Below are 18,638 nucleotides of genomic sequence, written 5' to 3' on the forward strand. Positions count from 1 at the left end.
TTGGAGGTAGTAATGCTTCTGAATATCAGTTGCTGGAAACCATGGTAGGAGAAAGTAATCTTGTGCTCAGGTCCTGCTTGAGGACTGGGTTGGTCCATAGGCATCGGGTGGCCACTGTGAGAAGATGATGCTGGACTATATTGGCCATTAGCTTGATACAATAGGCTCTTCTTATGTTATTTTAAAGTAAGGCTGGCGAATATGTGGGATAAGGTCTTTCTGAACACCACATCTAGGCTTTGGAACTCTCTTTCCTTGGGTGCTTGCTTGGTCCTTCACCCCATCTCTTATAAAGACCCCTCTTGGGGGGCTTTTGGGGAGTATATAGCATCACAATACTATTGTGTCCTTGTTGGTTGCTTGCCAGCCACTTAGATGGTCACTGATATAGACCTCATCGAAATGTTTCCATGAGATGGCCAGTCCTCTGCATGGTTACAGCCAATCAACATACACAGCTGCACCTCATGGTACAGAACCGGGGCACTGCAAGTGGGGGAGTTGTATGTCTAAAAGTTCTTCCTCTCACAATCTCCTTGCTCTTTTCTTGCATGACAGAATGACACTAATAAAAATATATAGCACCTGCTCTCTTTTAAATATTTAACCTCAGTAGACCAACTTAAAATCTATGTTTTATTTAGTGGTGTTTCCATTTTTAGAAATGGTGGGCTATGGTGAGGCATTACTGCACCCTCAACAGATCAGTGAAATACTAAGTCAAAAACACAAGGGCTCATGAATTGCTCCTTTAGCTGGAAAGTCAACAGCTTCAACAAATCAAAGTTGTTTTGTATGTTTATAAAACAAAACCGAACAAAACCCAATATGCTTGAATTAGCTGTTGATTACATTAAACTGAACTGGCCAGAGACCTACTTAGTCCTTTTGAAAAGATAGTATTGCCATTATGGCAATGTTTAATTGAGCTCTTGCAGAATGAAAAGGAAGTGGTGGGGGCGGTGAACTACAAATAAAACATTGCTAAAGAAGCACCTTAGTCCTGGGGAGGAAAGTATGTAGAATTTAGGTATCAAGAGGCAGAAAAAAAGAACTGACTGTGTCTCTTTTCTCACAAATTCACTATGGCTGAAACAGTTGGTTAGAAATTCTCTGTCCAGAAAAATCTTGCCTCCTTCCTAGATAGCTGTGCAGCAAAGGGCTTCAGAATGGGAGCCTAGTAATTGCACTGCTATTTCCACCCTAGCCTAACAATGCCTAACTCTGGAGCTCTTGTTGGGGCCAAATGGCTCATTAACTACTGTCTCTTTTCTACCCTACCATCCTCACCACCCTGCCTCGACCCTAGATCTATCCATGTGATGCTTCTGCAAGTCAGCTGAGAATCTGGCCAGATCACACAAGGCTCCTGTATGTTGGCTACCACATTCCTACATCATAGTTGCTTTTCAGGTCACCGTCCTCAACCCTCTAAAGCACATTAGTTAATATAGCATAGTTTCCATGAAGCTGAAGTAACCTTCCAGGTCTGCAAGGGGTATTTTGGAAGATGAATCACATTTCTTTTTTTGATAGTTACAAGCTTCGTGGATCATGGGAATTCTGTGGACATAGTGTATCTGGATTTCAGTAAGCCTTTTGACAAAGTCCCCCATGATATTTTTGAAGAAAAGATGGTAAAATATGGACTGGACAACATAACAGTTAGATAGATTTGTAGTTGGCTGACTAACCAAACCCAAAGAGTGCTCACTAACAGTTCCTTGTGATCCTGGAAAAAAGTGACAAGAGGGGTGCCGTGGGGTTCTGTTCTGGGTCCGTTGTTTGACATCTTTATAAAAGACTTGGATGAAGTGATTGAGGGAATGCTCATCAAATGTGCAAATGACACTAAACTGGGAGAGGTAGCGTATGCTGTGGAAGATAGAATTGAGATTCCAGATGACCTCAACATATTGGAATAATGGCTAAAAACTTAAAAAACGAGAGAGAGAGAGAGAGAGAGAGAATTTCAATGGAGGAAATTTCAGGTTCTACACTTAGGCAGGAAGAACCAGCTACAGAAATATAAGATGAAAACCACCTGGATTGCCAGTAGTACATGTGAAAACGATATAGGGTAGACCACATGCTTAATGAGTCAAAAGATGTAGCAGCTAAAAAGAAGGCTGCATTTAAAAAAAGTATAGTGTCCAGATCACATCTGGAGTCCTGTGTCCAGTCTCAAGCACCACAATTTAAGGAGGATATTGACAAGAGGGAATGTGTGCAGAGGAGGGCAACCAAGATGATCAAGGGTCAGGAAACTAAACATTATGAGGAATGATTGAGAGGACTGCATGTATTTAGCCTGGTAAAGAGGAGACCAAGAGGAGACATGATAGCCATCTTACAATATCTCAAGGACTCCTGCATGGAGGATGGAGCCAGCTTTGTTTTCTTCTGCTCTGGAGGGTAAGACCTTAACCAGTAGCTTCAAGTTATGAAAGAGGAGAAAGAGGAGATCCCAATTAAACATCAGGAAGAACTTTCTGGCAGTAAGAGCTGTTAAGACACTAGAACAGACTTCCACAAGAAGTGGTGGGCTGTATTTCTTTTGATGTGTTTAAGCAAAAGTTGGATGTCCATCTGTCATGTATGATCTAGTTGAGATTCCTGCACTGCAGGGGCTTGGACTAGATGGCCTTCAGGATCCATTCCAAATCAACAATCCTATGATTCTATGTTAGCTGCTGAGGTGCCAGTCCCTGGCAGGCCCTACCACTGATGCATGCTCTTTCTACCCTTTCCTGAAAAATACTGGGTGCTTTACAGTGAAGGTCTGAAGTTTAGCATAATGTCACTTTGAAATACTGCGGGGAATTAACAGCAGCAGCTCCCAGATATCAGCAGGAGCCACCCAGCATTCCCTGGTATGCTGCTGCCAGGAACTAGCAGCTAAGTCTGCCAGCCAGACACTTTGCCAAGGACCCCCTACACCTTGCCCTGTAAGGACACCAGTTAAAGTGGTCAGCAGACAACATCTTTTGACAACTGCTGCTCTGGCAACATAATCAACTTTGTAGAAGAACAGCAATTTATTTTTCCCTGAAAAGTTTCTTAATGGTTAAATGGGCCAGATCCTTATGTCTCCCACACCACCCCAAGCCAGCGTATCTTTATTTACCCCACACCCACATGGTAGGCAGGTGAACCTTAGCTGAAATGGCCTCGTAAGCTAGAAGGTGAGTCTAACTAGGTTCACAGGCCAGGAGCTACCACCTTTGCCTTTGCAAATTTTCTGTCCTCAATTTCTGTTAACCACTATTCCCAGCTAGGCACCATCTTCTTGCTAATCATTAGCACATTGGTTAGTACCTAGAATCTGCAGCATTTTCCAAAGTGCTGATTCGACAACTTCCAACTCACTGTAGAGACTGCAAGTGTTACAAGACCCAAAATCACTTTTGCAGTGTTTGACCTGCGTCAGTTGTTTCACACATGCAAACCGCTAGCTGAAACATAATCACTGATTAAGGGGGTCTTTGCTATCATTTTTGGAGGTTCAGAAGACAGTCAAATTTGGGGTTAATAGTTCTGCATAAGGAATGACTAACCAAAGAGAAACTAAGTTTCCCAGTGGTCAGGAGATCGAATTTCAACACCTCTAGCCACCTGTAGACCAATTACATTGAAGTTACATAGTTTAAAGTATCCTAAGAACCACCTTCGCCCACAGGTGCCTCTCCTAAACTCAGTTCAACATCTGAGGTCCTACTTCATGTCTCTCCTCCAACTGAGGTTCATCACTTGAGAAAGAGGAGCAACACATTTTCAGTTGTGGCACTGCCTGCCCTATGGAGGCTGCCCCTCCATGCCTTCCGGCACCTGGTGAAAACCTGGCTCTTTACAGGCCTTTTGAGAGAAGCTACTGAACATCTGTTCTGCCTGCTGATTTTCTTGTAACACTTTATCATGCTGCTTAATATTGCATGATATTGCATGTACAGGCGTTCTGGGTAATTGTACACTTGCATGAAATCGTGTGCAATTGAAACACCCCCTTCCATTCCGCTCTCACCTCATTCAGCCCACAACCTGCCCCTACCCCACTCCCGTTCTGCCCTTTTAGTGACGTCTTATGTTTCCAGGTCACTTCCAGGTTCGGCACCGTGCGTGTGTGCGCAATTGCGCACATATCTGTTGTGCCTAAAACGTTGCTTGCCTGTATCTCCATCCTCTTGTGTGCTCTGAGTTCCCCTAGTGGAAGGAAAGAAGGGCAGAAATTTCTAAAATAAACACTGACATTTAAGTCCCACTGAGTGCAGTGGGCTATGTAGGCCTGGATATCAGTTATCTCTACTTCACTGAGTTAGACCAGGCTGTTACCTAATACAGTAGTACCTTGGGTGAAGTACTTAATTCGTTCCGGAGGTCCGTTCTCAACCTGAAGCTGTTCTTAACCTGAAGCACCACTTTAGCTAATGGGGTCTCCTGCTGTTGCCGCGCCGCCGGAGCACGATTTCTGTTCTCATCCTGCAGCAAAGTAACCCGAGGAACTATTTCTGGGTTAGCGGAGTCTGTAACCTGAAGCGTATGTAACCTGAAGCGTATGTAACTTGAGGTACCACTGTATGCTCCTCCCCACACACCTTTAGGATACGCTAATATTTCCCAAAGTATTTTCCCTCTTTTGAAATTTCAACAACGCAGAATGAAACACTGCAAAACACGTTTACCTGCTCTGAATACTTAATTTTGGGAACAAAATCTGGGGTTTCCTGCTTTAGTTTTGGGGGAAGATGGGGCGGGCAGAGAAAGGACACAGAATACATAAATTCCTGAATATTAATGTTGTTTGGAAATATATATGCAAACATATATATTTCAGGGGAAATGCTTCTATCTGCTTTAGGTAATTTTCACCAATTTGTTGTTTTAAAGATAATGGTGAGTATCATCACCATCATCATCACTGTGAGACAAGAAGTTAAAGTGGTTAGGGTGTTGAAGTAGAACTGGGGAAGATTTTGATTCTGATTTCTACTCAGCCATTAAGCTCACTGTTGGACCAGTCAGGGTACCAAGCAGAGGTCTTTCACAACTCCCAAGGTGAGTGACAATGAACATAGGACCAGAAACATGCAAAGGATTACTCCCAACACAGAACTGTGTTGCTCCCTTAGCAAAATAACATAATATAACATAACATACTCAGCTCCCAACACAGAATTGTACTGCTCCCTTGCAAAAAAATAAAAATAAAACTCAGCTCCCTTCTCCTTCACAAGGAGCTTTTATATTTTGACTAACTGCACAAGTTATTCCTTTTCAGTTCCGCAGAAAGCCTTTGCTTGTTTTAAAATCCCAGTCCAACTGGACTGTCAAACATGCAGCTCGTGCTGCCAATTGATAAAAGTCTCACCTGAGGGATTTTAACTATAAATAGACAGGAAACAGAGCAAGAGAGCACTTCCTAACGTGGCCATTCATTATGTAACACGTGCAGTCTATTTCAGTCTACCTCATGTAATTTTTTTTAAAAGCTTTCATCTAGGCTATTTTCTGCAACCAGAAACGGGAGGACTGGAGGTTCTTACCCGTACTATTTCACAGTCAACATTTAACTCCGCAGCGACTGCTTCAATTTTCTCTCTGCAAATTGCACCAAGGCTCGTCATGCCCCTGTCCCAGTATCTCTTAAGGGTAGCTAAATCCCGGTCACTGAATTGTGTACGGTCTTGTAGCTGTAAATCAAGCACACACTTTATTGTTTTAAGTACTAGAAAGGAGACAACAATTGAAAATGAAGGTGTTCCACATGGTGTTGCAAAGTCAAAAAATAAAGCCCAGTTCCTAACTCCTAACCTTTGAATGAAATGAGAAGTTACCATGTAGATTAGGCTGGTGATAAAGCACATGCCTGGTCACTTGCGGGGGATAAATATGGCTGCATTTATCTGGAAAAGCATGGCTCCCCTCCTCACCATGCAAGTTGAGGGGGAACCATAATAACTCCATTGGTTATTGGCTGCAAAGCCAACTTGCACAATATAAAACAGGGGTGAGGAGCCTGTGGCCCTCCATATGTTGCTGGACTACAACTCCCATCATCCCTAACTACTGGACATGTCAGCTGGGGCTGATTGGAATTGGAGTTCCCCAATCTGGATATAAAATGTACTATTAAAAAATGAACTTTGCGGGGGCGGCAGCGTTAATCTCTGGTCACTAAACACCAGCCCCAAATAAGAAGCCACCCAAGTGGCTCAGGGCTGGACTTTGGCAAACTTGAGAAGGAAGAAGACTCCAAAACTGGAGGACAGCCAGCAGGGCACCTCGCTAAGCAAAGGGATTTTTTAAGTGACATGGTGATTGTCACTAACCAAGAATTAGGAAGCAGGTGGTTAAAAAAAGAAATCCATGTAAACAAGCTCTTTGAAGATTTCAATTTGCCCTTTAAAGCACCACTGTCTGCTAAATCATTCACATCTTGCCTGGCCTTAAATTCATCAGTCATGTTATACAGATTCTGAAGGACAGGTTGTCAGACGGTTTTCTGGCAAAGAACTTCAATTAATACACTATAAAAAGCAGCCCTTGTGGCTAAGTAGAGGCTGCCTCTCTGTCATGCTCAAGATTACATATGGTTTCTCATGTGTGAAGGTCAACATTTGTTTCTTCTCAACATTGGGTAAGGGATGGCCTGCAAACAGCACTGACTCTTTTGAAGGGCTTCCTTTCCCTGTCCCCATACCCTGAATACTAAGCAGCATATAAATATCTGAAATAAATAATAAATACCCCTTCTAACCACCATGCAAAAATATCTCTTATGCCACAGCATGGGCAATGTTGCGCTGAAGGTAACGCTCACAATTCTTTAACCAAAGCTAAAGATTCTTTGGGACACGGGTGGCACTGTGGGTTAAACCACAGAGCCAAGGACTTGCCAATCAGAAGGTCGGCGGTTCAAATCCCCGCAACGGGGTGAGCTCCCGTTGCTTGGTCACTGCTCCTGCCAACCTAGCAGTTCGAAAGCACGTCAAAGTGCAAGTAGATAAATAGGTACCGCTCCGGCGGGAAGGTAAACGGCGTTTCCGTGTGCTGCTCTGGTTCGCCAGAAGCGGCTTAGTCATGCTGGCCACATTACCCGGAAGCTGTACGCTGGCTCCCTTGGCCAATAAAGCGAGATGAGCGCCGCAACCCCAGAGTCGGCCACAACTGGACCTAATGGTCAGGGGTCCCTTTAAAGATTCTTTAACCTAAGTTCACTTGCATCGCAACTAGGAGAAAACAGAGGTATGGGATAAAGAGGTGTTTATCAATGCCTTGAGATACCTATTGGCCTTAAAATTATCCTTTCTTTTAACTAACTGGCATTATATTCTTCAGCTAATTAAGACCATGTTCACTTGAACAGCTAAAATCCCAAAACTGCTTTCATGCCTGTGGCATTCCACCAAGAAAGGAGTTAAGGTGAAGATTCCTGAGCAGTTTTTCCAGAGTAGGCAACCTCACACCTCTCTGGGGTTCCTGCCTCAATTATACAAAGACTGAAACCCCTGGGACAGCATCTAGCACAACTGCAAATACTTAAAGATTGTGCCTGACTATATATAAGAAAAGCTTCAATTTTTAGATTCTCTGATCTATAGTAAGGTACCATATCAAAAGCAGGGGTTGGGAACCACTAACCCACAAAGCTTCCCCATCTAGGAACTATTATTGTGCACTTACTCTATTTATTAATCCCTTTACACATAAGCAGTTTACAAAATTTGAAGAGCATGAAGTATAAATTTTAAAAATGCATTAAAACAAAAGTACAGTGGTACCTCGGGTTACATACGCTTCAGGTTACAGACACTTCAGGTTACAGACTCTGCTAACCCAGAAATAGTACCTTGGGTTAAGAACTTTGCTTCAGGATGAGAACAGAAATTGTGCTCTGGCAGCGTGGTGGCAGCAGGAGGCCCTATTAGCTAAAGTGGTGCTTCAGTTAAGAACAGTTTCAGTTTCAGGTTAAGCACGGACCTCCGGAACGAATTAAGTACTTAACCTGAGGTACAACTGCAATAATAACCTATCAAACAAACCAAATACAGTGGAACCTCGGGTTAAGAACTTAATTGTTTCTGGAGGTCCGTTCTTAACCTGCAACTGTTCTTAACCTGAGGTACCACTTTAACTAATGGAGCCTCCCGCTGCCACAGTGCCGCCACCGTGCGATTTCTGTTCTCATCCTGAAGCAAAGTTCTTAACCCAAGGTATTATTTCTGGGTTAGTGGAGTCTGTAACCTGAAGCATCTGTAACCCGAAATACCACTGTATGAGATCCTACACATGCACAGTGGCACATACAAGGGTGCTTCCATGGGATTAGAATTTATTTTCCAGGGCTAGCATACTACACATTCTCCTTCCAAGATTACATTAAGAAGTGGACTGAATCCTCTTGGTAATAGTTGTCTTTAGAGGGGACAGTACGTGTCTGTGTATGCTCCACCAGTATGTGAGGGTTTTGCTGAAATTTATTGATTTAACGAAATTAATATACTGTGTATTCAAACTAACAAACTTTGAGAGATTTACATAGATGATTTCAAATGAGAGTCAGGAAAGCAGTAACTTATGGATAAGGCCCTAGATAATAAAATGTAACTCTTTAGAAGCAATAAATTCCAGGATACTAAATACTTGGGTGTTATATCCTGGGGGAAACAAGAGAAGGTTTTCCAGATCTCCTGCAAACTTCTCAAAATCATTTAGTTGGTCTTTGTTAGAAACAAGATGCTGGAATAGACGAGCTCTTCATCTGATTCAGGAGGATTCTTATGTTCTGAAAAATAGGATTGCACTGCCCCACTCCCACAAAGAGTCAATGGGAAATGGAAAAGCAGCTCAGCTGAAAGAAACATTTTGACAGCACAGATGAGAACAAGATGGATCAGTACATGCTCCAACACATTCAACACACACATAATTTAGCTGTACTAGAGGCATTTGCCCCTTTCCTAGCTGTCATTGATATTTGGGGGAATGTGATGCTGAAAGTATCAAGAAGATGAATCTCTATGCAGTGTTGAAATAAAATTTAAAAAATCCTTCCAGTAGCACCTTAGAGACCAACTAAGTTTGTTATTGGTATGAGCTTTCGTGTGCATGCACACTTCTTCGGCTTTGGGTCAAAATTTATTTGCAGCTCATTTGAGAATGGCATTCAAGATTGTCCTAGGTCACAAAACCAATGGAGCTATTTTGTTGTCCTAGCACAACTGGAGATACTTATAACATACTTTACCCTTTTAGCAAATCTCACTTGAATACAATTTCCTTGTGCAAATAGAGAGATTATATGAAAGTCTAGAAATTGTGTCATTTGTTAAGACTACAGCATCTACAAACAGGTTTAAAATTGCTTTAAAAGCATATTCAATTGCAGAGATTGAGGCTATTCAATGCCACCACAAATTAATAGTTAGATAGTTAACCAACAACACTAAAAGCAGAGTCTGTGCACTGTTGTTTTTTCATGGTAGATTTAGAGTTATTGCTGAACTGAAAGATTTATAGTTCTCTGTCATTGCATTTTCCTTTCGCTATGTGCCAGACAGCCTGGGTTTCATTCTCTCTAAATTAATTAAATGAGACAGAAAAGGAGAAGGCAAAACTATTTAGAGGCACACAGAATGTAAGAGGAGAGCTTTCAATAGTTAGTTGAAATGGACTATAAATTCTAAATATGAAGGTTTTATTTTGAGAGCCATCCATTAGAGACGTCTTTGTTACTCTTGCCATTAGCAATGCTCATCTCCTTTTAAGTCTTATTCTGCATTTCCAAAGGGCTATGCCATGCTATTTTTCACTCCACTGAGCTTTCCCAGTTGATTTTAGTGACACCAATCCATCACTAGAATTATTTGACAACTGGAAATACATTGCAGTCCATCTTACAAAAGGAGGATTCCTAACAGCAGGTTTAATTTTGAAGTTTTATTGCTTTTGTCATTATTTAAGCCAACAGTGAGAAATCCGTGTTGATACTGCTAGCTATTAATAAAATATAGGAAACATTACTGTCAATGGGGAGACTTTTAGGATCTCCATGAATGCAGATGATAATCTTCACCCTTTCTCATTCACTACTGTCAGTGTTGACAGAGATGCTTCGAGCATTTTACAAGGTTGAAAGTTAAGTGTAACATAAATCAGAATTACTATCAATGGCAAAGGCAATGTGAATATGCAAAGTTACTTGGAAAAACAGTGCATACCTCTGACTGTGGGTTACACATATCTAACAATGTCATCTCTGCACCTTAACAGGAGATGCTGAGGAAGTAGGAAGAGGGCTATGGGTGGGGAGGAAAGATTTCGTTTCAAGACAAACTTTATTTAAAACCCTACTCGTATTAGTTAAAAAGTTCTAAGCTTAAAATACCTAATCTACGTCTGCACTTTGTTCACTTACTGCTTCAGTGAGAAGTACTTACAGCTCTTTTTCGTGAACTCCCCATAGTCCAAGGTGCAGGAAGATTTCCTGAAATCTGAGGAAAGAAAAATAATATTCTTCAAAATGGGTTTGGGAAGATACACAATTGTTGTCACAGACCAGGGAAACTGTACCTGGTCAGTGGACTGCATCTGGAACTGGTCCACCCCCCCCCCCCCACAGGCCAGTCACCTGGAGTCAAGTGATTCAACTTTAAAGGGTGAATCATCATCTTCCTTTCTAGTCATAGATTTGCATTTGGTGCCAAATTTAAAAGGCGCCAGATATAAGCCCCGCATGCAGAGGAACAACTGGAAGCACATTCTAAAGCTGTGGCTCTACCCACTCTTCCCCAGACATTATAAGATGTCAAGTGTGGGAGCAGGTGGGCCTAGGAGTCAGAGATTTTTCCATCTCCAATACTGAGCTTGGCTCTTGTGTTGTCTTGACTATCTTATGTTGCCAGCAGTGTCTTAAAGTCCATCCTGGTGATATTAAGCCCAAACAAACCAACTACTCTCACATTAATCTGGGTGCCATCGTCCTTAAGTCCATGTTCCCCTACAATGAGTCCAAAAGTCATCTGTAGTCTGAATCACCCAGCTAGGCACCTGAATGAGAATCTCTGTTTCAGCTGACCTGGAGAAGGCTATCCAATAAAATCTTCACACTTAGATTGGAAACAAGATCCTCAGATGGAGGTTGTTCATAATATGTAACCTTGGTTGTTTCTCAAACAGATAAAAGTCCACTTCACATGTGTAGTTCTTCCAGAACTCTGTTCCCAGACCTGGTGTACAGTGATAATTTATGCCATCGTCCTTTGTCCATTCACATTCCACTCCTTTGAAAACATTCCTTCCGTTGTTCAAGGCGTTACAGAGCTATAAATAACGCCCCGACAAGATGCCTGCTCCACCATTAAAACTCTGGGGATTATTTTCCTCAGTTAAAGAATAAAGTCACATATATAAATTCCTGTCAGATGTAATTACCAGTCCTTTGTCTTGCCAAATTACTCTCTCCTCCACTCCTGGTTCAGTCCAAAGCTAATTTAAATAGGGTCCATTACCTTGGTCAGGAACATGGGACGCGGGTGGCACTGTGGGTTAAACCACAGAGCCTAGGATTTGCCAATCATAAGGTCGGCGGTTCGAATCCCCGCGATGGGGTGAGCTCCCGTTGCTCGGTCCCTGCTCCTGCCAACCAGCAGTTCGAAAGCACGTCAATGTGCAAGTAGATAAATAGGTACCGCTCCGGTGGGAAGGCAAACGGCGTTTCCGTGCGCTGCTCTGGTCCACCAGAAGCGGCTTAGTCATGCTGGCCACATGACCTGGAAGTTGTGCGCCGGCTCCCTCGGCCAATAAAGCGAGATGAGCGCCGCAACCCGAGAGTCGGCCACGACTGGACCTAATGGTCAGGGGTCCCTTTACCTTTACCTTGGTCAGGAGGGGAGGGTATGGAAAAACATGTAAAAACCCCCTTTCTTTTCCTCAGTATCAGACAAAATAACATCATAACTACACACGATTCTTTTGTTTTGCAGGGGAGTGCCCCTTAAGTAAAGCCAATATTCCAAATTCTTGAGGAACTGATCACAGATCATGCCAAAGACGGAGGTTCGTCCATGGCAGGGACACACTTCCCAGGCCGCTCCCGTTCTGCCTTTCAAGCTGGCAGATACAGGCTTAAGCGACACTGCAGGATACCGGGCACTCCCCAGAATCCCCCGAGGAGCTTTGCCAGGAATTTTTCCTCATAAATTATTGCTTTCCCCTGCTCGGACAGCTCCACTGCCCTGGAGGGCAGAAGAGCTCGACCACCATGACCATGACATCAGGCCGGAAACCCCTGGCTGTTTTACTGTTGATCTGATCTGGCAGGATCTGTCTTATCAACCTAAGCAGCTGTGAAGTTAACTACTTATCAAAAGTGAACAATTATTCCTTTTTAGGAAGCTGGACACATAATTTGCCAGGTCTACTATTAAAGACACTCTGCAACAGACAGATGTGGACAGGTGTCTGGTAAAGTTCTTTTATAGCCTAGTAGCTTGTACACGGTTGGGCACAAGCCTCGGTCCAGTATACCTGAAGGAGCATCTCCACCCACATCATTCAGCCCAGACAAAGAGGTCCAGCGCCGAGGGCCTTCTGGCGGTTCCATTCCTGTGAGAAGCGAAGTTACAGGGAACCAGGTAGAGGGCCTTCTCGGTAGTGGCACCCACCCTGTGGAATGCCCTTCCATCAGATGTCAAAGAAATAAACAACTATCTGACTTTTAGAAGACATCTGAAGGCAGCCCTGTTTAGGAAAGTTTTTAATGACTGATGTTTTAATGTATTTTTAATCTTTTGTTGGAAGCCGCCCAGAGTGGCTGGGGAAACCCAGCCAGATGGGCAGGGTATAAATAATTTATTATTATCATCACCATCATCATTATCACCAAGAGAGTCTGCTGTGGCTTGTCCCATTCCTAGCACAGCAAACAGTTTGGAAGCTTCCAAGCCAAGGCTACTTTGACGTGACATGGCTGTAGCCCTGCACACTACCAGTGTTTTCTATGCATGCCACGCTACAGGAGCAAGGTTTGCTTCTGAAAGTGAATGACTATTTTTCAAGTGTACTCTATTAAAAAATACTAATAGAATTTCTATTAAGAACACACTATTTTAAAGTATTTTAAAATATCAAAAGTACCACACCAAGACAAACATTTCATCCCAAAGGAAAAGTACATTTCAATATCTAGAAGTATCACATTGCTGAACATAATGCAATACTATTTCTGCTGGCAAAAATTTGCATGCAGTGAAAGCCATTAGCAATTTGTTCCTCTATAATCAGATTTTGTTACATTGAAATTGCCAAGATAAAATGCGCTCTGTCCCCAGTCAATGGCTTTTCATAATCAAGCAAAAGATCACAATTGTTCTGGTTTTCAAACTGGAAAAATAACCCGTAATTAGCCTATCAACCTTTTCCATGAAACATACCCCACAGGTTTTTATTCTTTTATTACCCAAAGAAATCTAAACTCTACTGTGAAATGCAAATTAACAAGCAGGATTTGGAATGGCAGGAGATAACCACAACACTCACCTGTATCATCTAAATAGAAAGCATTTTTGCTTAGTGTTTTTTTAAAAAACAAACAAAATAAAACCAAAAACATTAAGACGGTTGTTTCTGTAACTGATAAATGCTAGTCCAAAAGCCCACAATCTATGTTCTTCAAATATGAGATCTAAGTCGGGAGTGGGGCTGCTTCCCCACATTTTGTGATCTCACAGAAAACCCACCCAAAGGTGGTTTTTAGCCCCATAAGAAAGCTTCCAGTGATTTCCCAATGCAAGCTTTGTAAGGAATGGAAATTTGATACAAACTTAGTGCACAAGGAAAGAATCCATTCACCATGGTCCTGGATCCAGATTGGGGGCCCTTCCCAAACAGAAACATTGCACATTAAAGGCTTGCAAATATTGAACACAATCTCCAAGTTAAAAAATCAGAAACTAGCTTTTTTCATAGTACAAACACTATGGATAAATCACCCTCGAAAACGTGTTTACTAGAATAGAGTTTTGGTCACTCAATGGATGGGGAAAGTGTTCTGATGAGGGGAGGGGGAGAATACTATGCCACTAAAATTTGACTGGTTTGAAGGACAAGCCACCTAGAACATAAATAGGCCTATTTTACTACTGACTGAGGGACACTGCTGACCAGAGAGAGGGAGACAGAGGGAGAGAGACAAAGAAGAGGAAGACAGAAGCTGAGGGAGAAGGCTGGAGTAGGCAGCTGAAGGAGAAGCAGAAGATGGGCAAGAGGCTATTGAGCCTAAAGGAAAGCTTAGTACACAGCCTGCCCCCCAAAAAACTGAATCACTGGATTAAGCCAAATATTGGCAGTGAGGCCATGTAAAGGCATTAAAGCAGTGAGGAGAATCCCTTCAGGAGTTTCTGAGTTGGACCAAAGTGAGAACTACCTGCAAGCCTCACTCAAAGAAAACCAGCTGAAGTCTACAGCACCCGGTGGTGCAACTGACTATGGGAAAGGGACTAAGTGTTATTGGCTATCAAGTTAAATAAGGTTAGGAATAAAGTTTTATCAGCCAGGCTTATGTAAACCTCTGTAACTGTCATTGAAAGATACCCTATGACAGCAAATATAAGTAGGTCTTAAAGACACAGTAGCAAATTGGAAGAACTGTGTAGTATTTATTTCATATTTATACTTTATAATAAATAATTACTTTTATTTAATTCTAAAAGTGTCTCTAGCTAGTTTCGTACCATACCTAAATTACCGCCATTACCAGAATATACCATATTTTTCGCTCTATAGGACGCACCGGACAATAAGACGCAACTAGTCGGGGGGGGGGGGAAGGAAACAAGAAGAAAAAAATTCTGAACCCCAGAAGCCAGAACAGCAAGTGGGATCTGGCTTCTGGGACAGCCTCTTGCTGTTCTGGCTTCGGGGACAGCCTTTGAAGCCTCCGCAGAGCAGCGGGGTGCTTTCATCCCGCTGCCCTGCGGAGGCTTTGCACAGCTAAGCCAGAAGCTAGAACAGCGAGAGGGAGTGTTGCGCAGCGCTCCGTCTCCCTGTTCTGGCTTTGGGCTTAGCCGCGCAGCCTGCATTCGCTCCATAAGATGCACACACATTTTCCCTTACTTTTTAGAAGGGAAAAGGTGCGTCTTATAGAGTGAAAAATACGGTAGTTAAAAGCGTTGGTAACTATGTAGTATAGATATCTGGCAGCAGAATTTAAAAGGTAAATCAGTAGCAGAATAAAAAGTGACTATCCGCCCATAATATGAGGTATCTCCACATCCACTCCAAATATAGTGCAATAGGATGGGAAACGTATGTTTTAAAAGCCAACTTTTTCAGAGCCAAATCCATGTACAATTTCCTCTCCACATCAATAAAGAAATTCGGAAACAATATTTTTTGAACTGCTAATCTAGCCATAGAATTTCACTCTTTCACTATAAAAGGGTCAGTTTACCATTCACTACTAAATAAAATAATAAATAATAATAATTTATTTATACCCTGCCCATCTGGCTGCGTTTCCCCAGCCACTCTGGCTCCCAACATAATATTAAAAACATGATAAAACATCAAACATAAAAACTTCCCTAAACAGGGCTGCCTTCAGATGTCTTCTAACAGTCTGATACAGTAGTTGTTTATTTCTCTGATATATGATGGGAGGGCATTTCACAGGGCGGGCACCACTACCGAGAAGGCCCTGTGCCTGGTTTCCTGTGGCCTCACTTCTCACAGTGAGGGAACCGCCAGAAGGCCCTTGGAGCTGGACCTCAGTGTCTGGGCTGAACGATGGGGGTGGGGACGCTCCTTCAGGTATACTGGGTCGAGGCCATTTAGGGCTTTAAAGCACTAACACTTTGAATTTGGCTCAGAAATGTACTGGGAGCCAATGCAGGTCTTTCAGGACCCGAGTTATATGGTCTCGGCAGCCACTCCCAGTCACCAGTCTAGCTGCCACATTCTGGATTAATTGTAGTTTCCGAGTCACCTTGAAAGGTAGCCCCATGTAGAGCACATTGCAGTAGTCTAAGCAGGAGATAACTAGAGCATGTACCACTCTGGTGAGACAGTGTGCGGGTAGGTAGGGTCTCAGCCTGTGTACAAGATGCAGCTGGTAGACAGCTGCCCTGGACACAGAATTGACCTGTGCCTCCATGGACAGCTATGAGTCCAAAATGACTTCCAGATTGTGTACCTGGTCCTTCAGTGGCACAGATATCCCATTCATGACCAGGGAGTCCTCCACCCCTGCCTGCCTCTTGTCCCCCCAAAACAGTACTTCTGTCTTGTCAGGATTCAGCCTCAATCTGTTAGCCGCCATCCATCCTCCAACCGCCTTCAGGTACTCACACAGGACCTTCACCACCTTCACTGGTTCTGATTTGAAAGAGGTAGAGCTGGGTATCACCCGCATACTGATGAACACCCAGCCCAAACCCCCTGATGATCTCTCACAGCGGCTTCATATAGATGTTAAAAAGCATGAGGGAGAGGACAGAATCCTGAAGCGCCCCACAAGTGAGAGCCCAGGGGTCTGAACACTCATCCCCCACCACCACTTTCTAGACACGGCCCAGGAGGAAGGAGCGGAACCACTGTGTAACAGTGCCCCCAGCTGCCAGTCCCACTAGATGTTCAGAAGGATGTCGTGATTGATGGTATCAAAAGCCGCTGAGAGATCTAGCAGAACCAGGAAACAGCTTTCACCTTTGTCCCTAGCCTACCGGAGATCATCAACCAGTGCAACCAAGGCAATTTCAGTTTCATGAGGTGGCCTGAATCCTGGCTGGAAAGGATCCAAATGGTCCGCATCCTCCAGGCATGCCTGGAGCTGTTCAGCAACCACCCGCTCAATCACTTTGCTGAAGAATAGAAGATTTGAGACTGGGTGATAGTTGGCCATAATGGCTGGGCCCAAAGATGTTTTAATAACCAATTCTTTCAGCAGGTCTGGGAAGGCTCCCTCACAGAGGGAAGAATTCACCACCCCACAGAGACCATTGCCCAGCCCTTCCCAGCTTGCTTTTATGAGCCAGGATGGGCAAGGATCAAGGAGTCAGGTGGTCAGTTTCACTTGTCCAAGCAGCCTGTCCACATCCATGGAGATAACAGATTGGAATTGATCCCATGCAACTTGACTAGACAGGACTCTAGCACTCTCCTGCCCTGGCCCTGCTCCCAAGGTGGATTCTACCTCTTTCCGAATCTGAGCGACTTTATCTGCAAAAAAAATAAATTGCAGGAGATCTTGGGGTCCTTACCAGGCCTTGATGGCAAAGGTGGTTCTGTTGAATTGTGAACCACCTGAAAAGAGTCTCTGCTGCTGTTTTCTGCAGATGCAATAGAAGCGGTGAAGAAGATCCTCTGTGCTGTCGCTATTACTACTTGGTAGGCTCAACACTGAGCTCTAACCTGTGTCCAATCCGATTCAGAATGAGTTTACTGCCACCGGCTCTCTAGCTGTTTCAGCAATTATTTCATCGCCCTCTGCTCTGGGGAAAACCACGGGGCTGTCTGAGCTCAATGCAATCAGTGAGGGCACTTCAGAGCCAGACAGTCAATAGCCCTGGTTAACTCCACATTGTAGCAGGCCACCAGGGCATCAGCTGAAAGGCCATCAACAGTATTCCTGAAGGAGCATCTCCACCCCATCGCTGACCTGGGTTGCCCGGTGGACAAGCAGTGGCAAGGACAGGCCCATCTGCTTCATCCAACCAAGTCTCTGTTACACATGCCAGATCAAGTCCTCCATCCACGATCAAGTCATGGATGACAGCCGTCTTGTGAATCATTGACTTGGCATTGCAAGCAGCACCTTAAGGTCATGTGGGTCTCCCTTGTCAATTTCAGTATCCTTCCGGTCAAGACCAGACCCGGGGGCAGGGATAGCCTTCAACCAACTACTAAACCTGCCTCCTCAGTAATGACATGGTCTGGTCTTAGCATAACTCCTCCTCCTCCTCCTGAGATCGGTCACTGAGATCAGTTGTCCCAGTACACCCCCCCATGGAACCCCAGCCATTCTGTTAACTGGGACTCACTCCCAAACAGCCCTAACCCTCTGCCGTTCTAAACAAAATACAAACTATACAATCAAACAGTAGAAACCAATACTACATTTATACTAAAATTAAACTAATCCCCAGCCCCAACTAAACGTTTATCCCACCCCAACAGAGCAAAAACCACAAAACCCAACATTTAAAACGCCACAGATTAAAAGCTATTTTAAAACATTTAAAAGCATTTTCAGCAGCAGCTGAAATCTGATTAAGCAACATTCACAGTAAAAAGCACAAAGTTTCACAATCTTTGGTTTAGTATTTGTAGTAAAACTACATACTAGAGCATGGGTAGACAAATTAAGGCCTGGGGGCCGGATTTGGCCCAATCGCTTTCTATATCTGGCCCGTGGACGGTCCAGGAATCAGCATGTTTTTACATGAGTAGAATGTGTCCTTTTATTTAAAATGCATCTCTGGGTTATTTGTGAGGCATAGGAACTCGTTCATTTCCCTCAAAAAAAAATAACAGTCCAGCCCCCCACAAGGTCTGAGGGATAGTGGACTGGCCCCCTGCTGACAGTTTGCTGACCCCTGCACTAGAGCAAAAACATCATCAGTCAAACCTTTCATACACTGAAA

General features: G+C 43.5%; 1 protein-coding gene across 10 annotated transcripts in view; it reads right to left on the reverse strand.

The window, feature by feature from the left end:
* HDX (highly divergent homeobox) overlaps positions 1 to 18,638 on the reverse strand; it is a gene marked incomplete at its 5' end in the record, with an annotated part of 49,524 nt that overhangs the window by 14,063 nt on the left and 16,823 nt on the right. For 7 of the 10 annotated variants that reach the window (XM_081180157.1, XM_081180153.1, XM_081180155.1 and 4 more), the window contains 3 exons: positions 4,345 to 4,527; positions 5,541 to 5,687; positions 10,437 to 10,490. In XM_081180157.1, coding sequence (XP_081036283.1) covers positions 4,345 to 4,527; positions 5,541 to 5,687; positions 10,437 to 10,490 — 384 coding nt within the window. The remainder of the gene's footprint in view (positions 1 to 4,344; positions 4,528 to 5,540; positions 5,688 to 10,436; positions 10,491 to 18,638) is intronic. The other 3 variants (XM_081180151.1, XM_081180158.1, XM_081180156.1) reach the window with 2 other exon arrangements.

The sequence above is a fragment of the Podarcis bocagei genome, assembly GCF_964188305.1.
Source record: "Podarcis bocagei genome assembly, chromosome: Z".
NCBI lineage: Eukaryota > Metazoa > Chordata > Lepidosauria > Squamata > Lacertidae > Podarcis > Podarcis bocagei.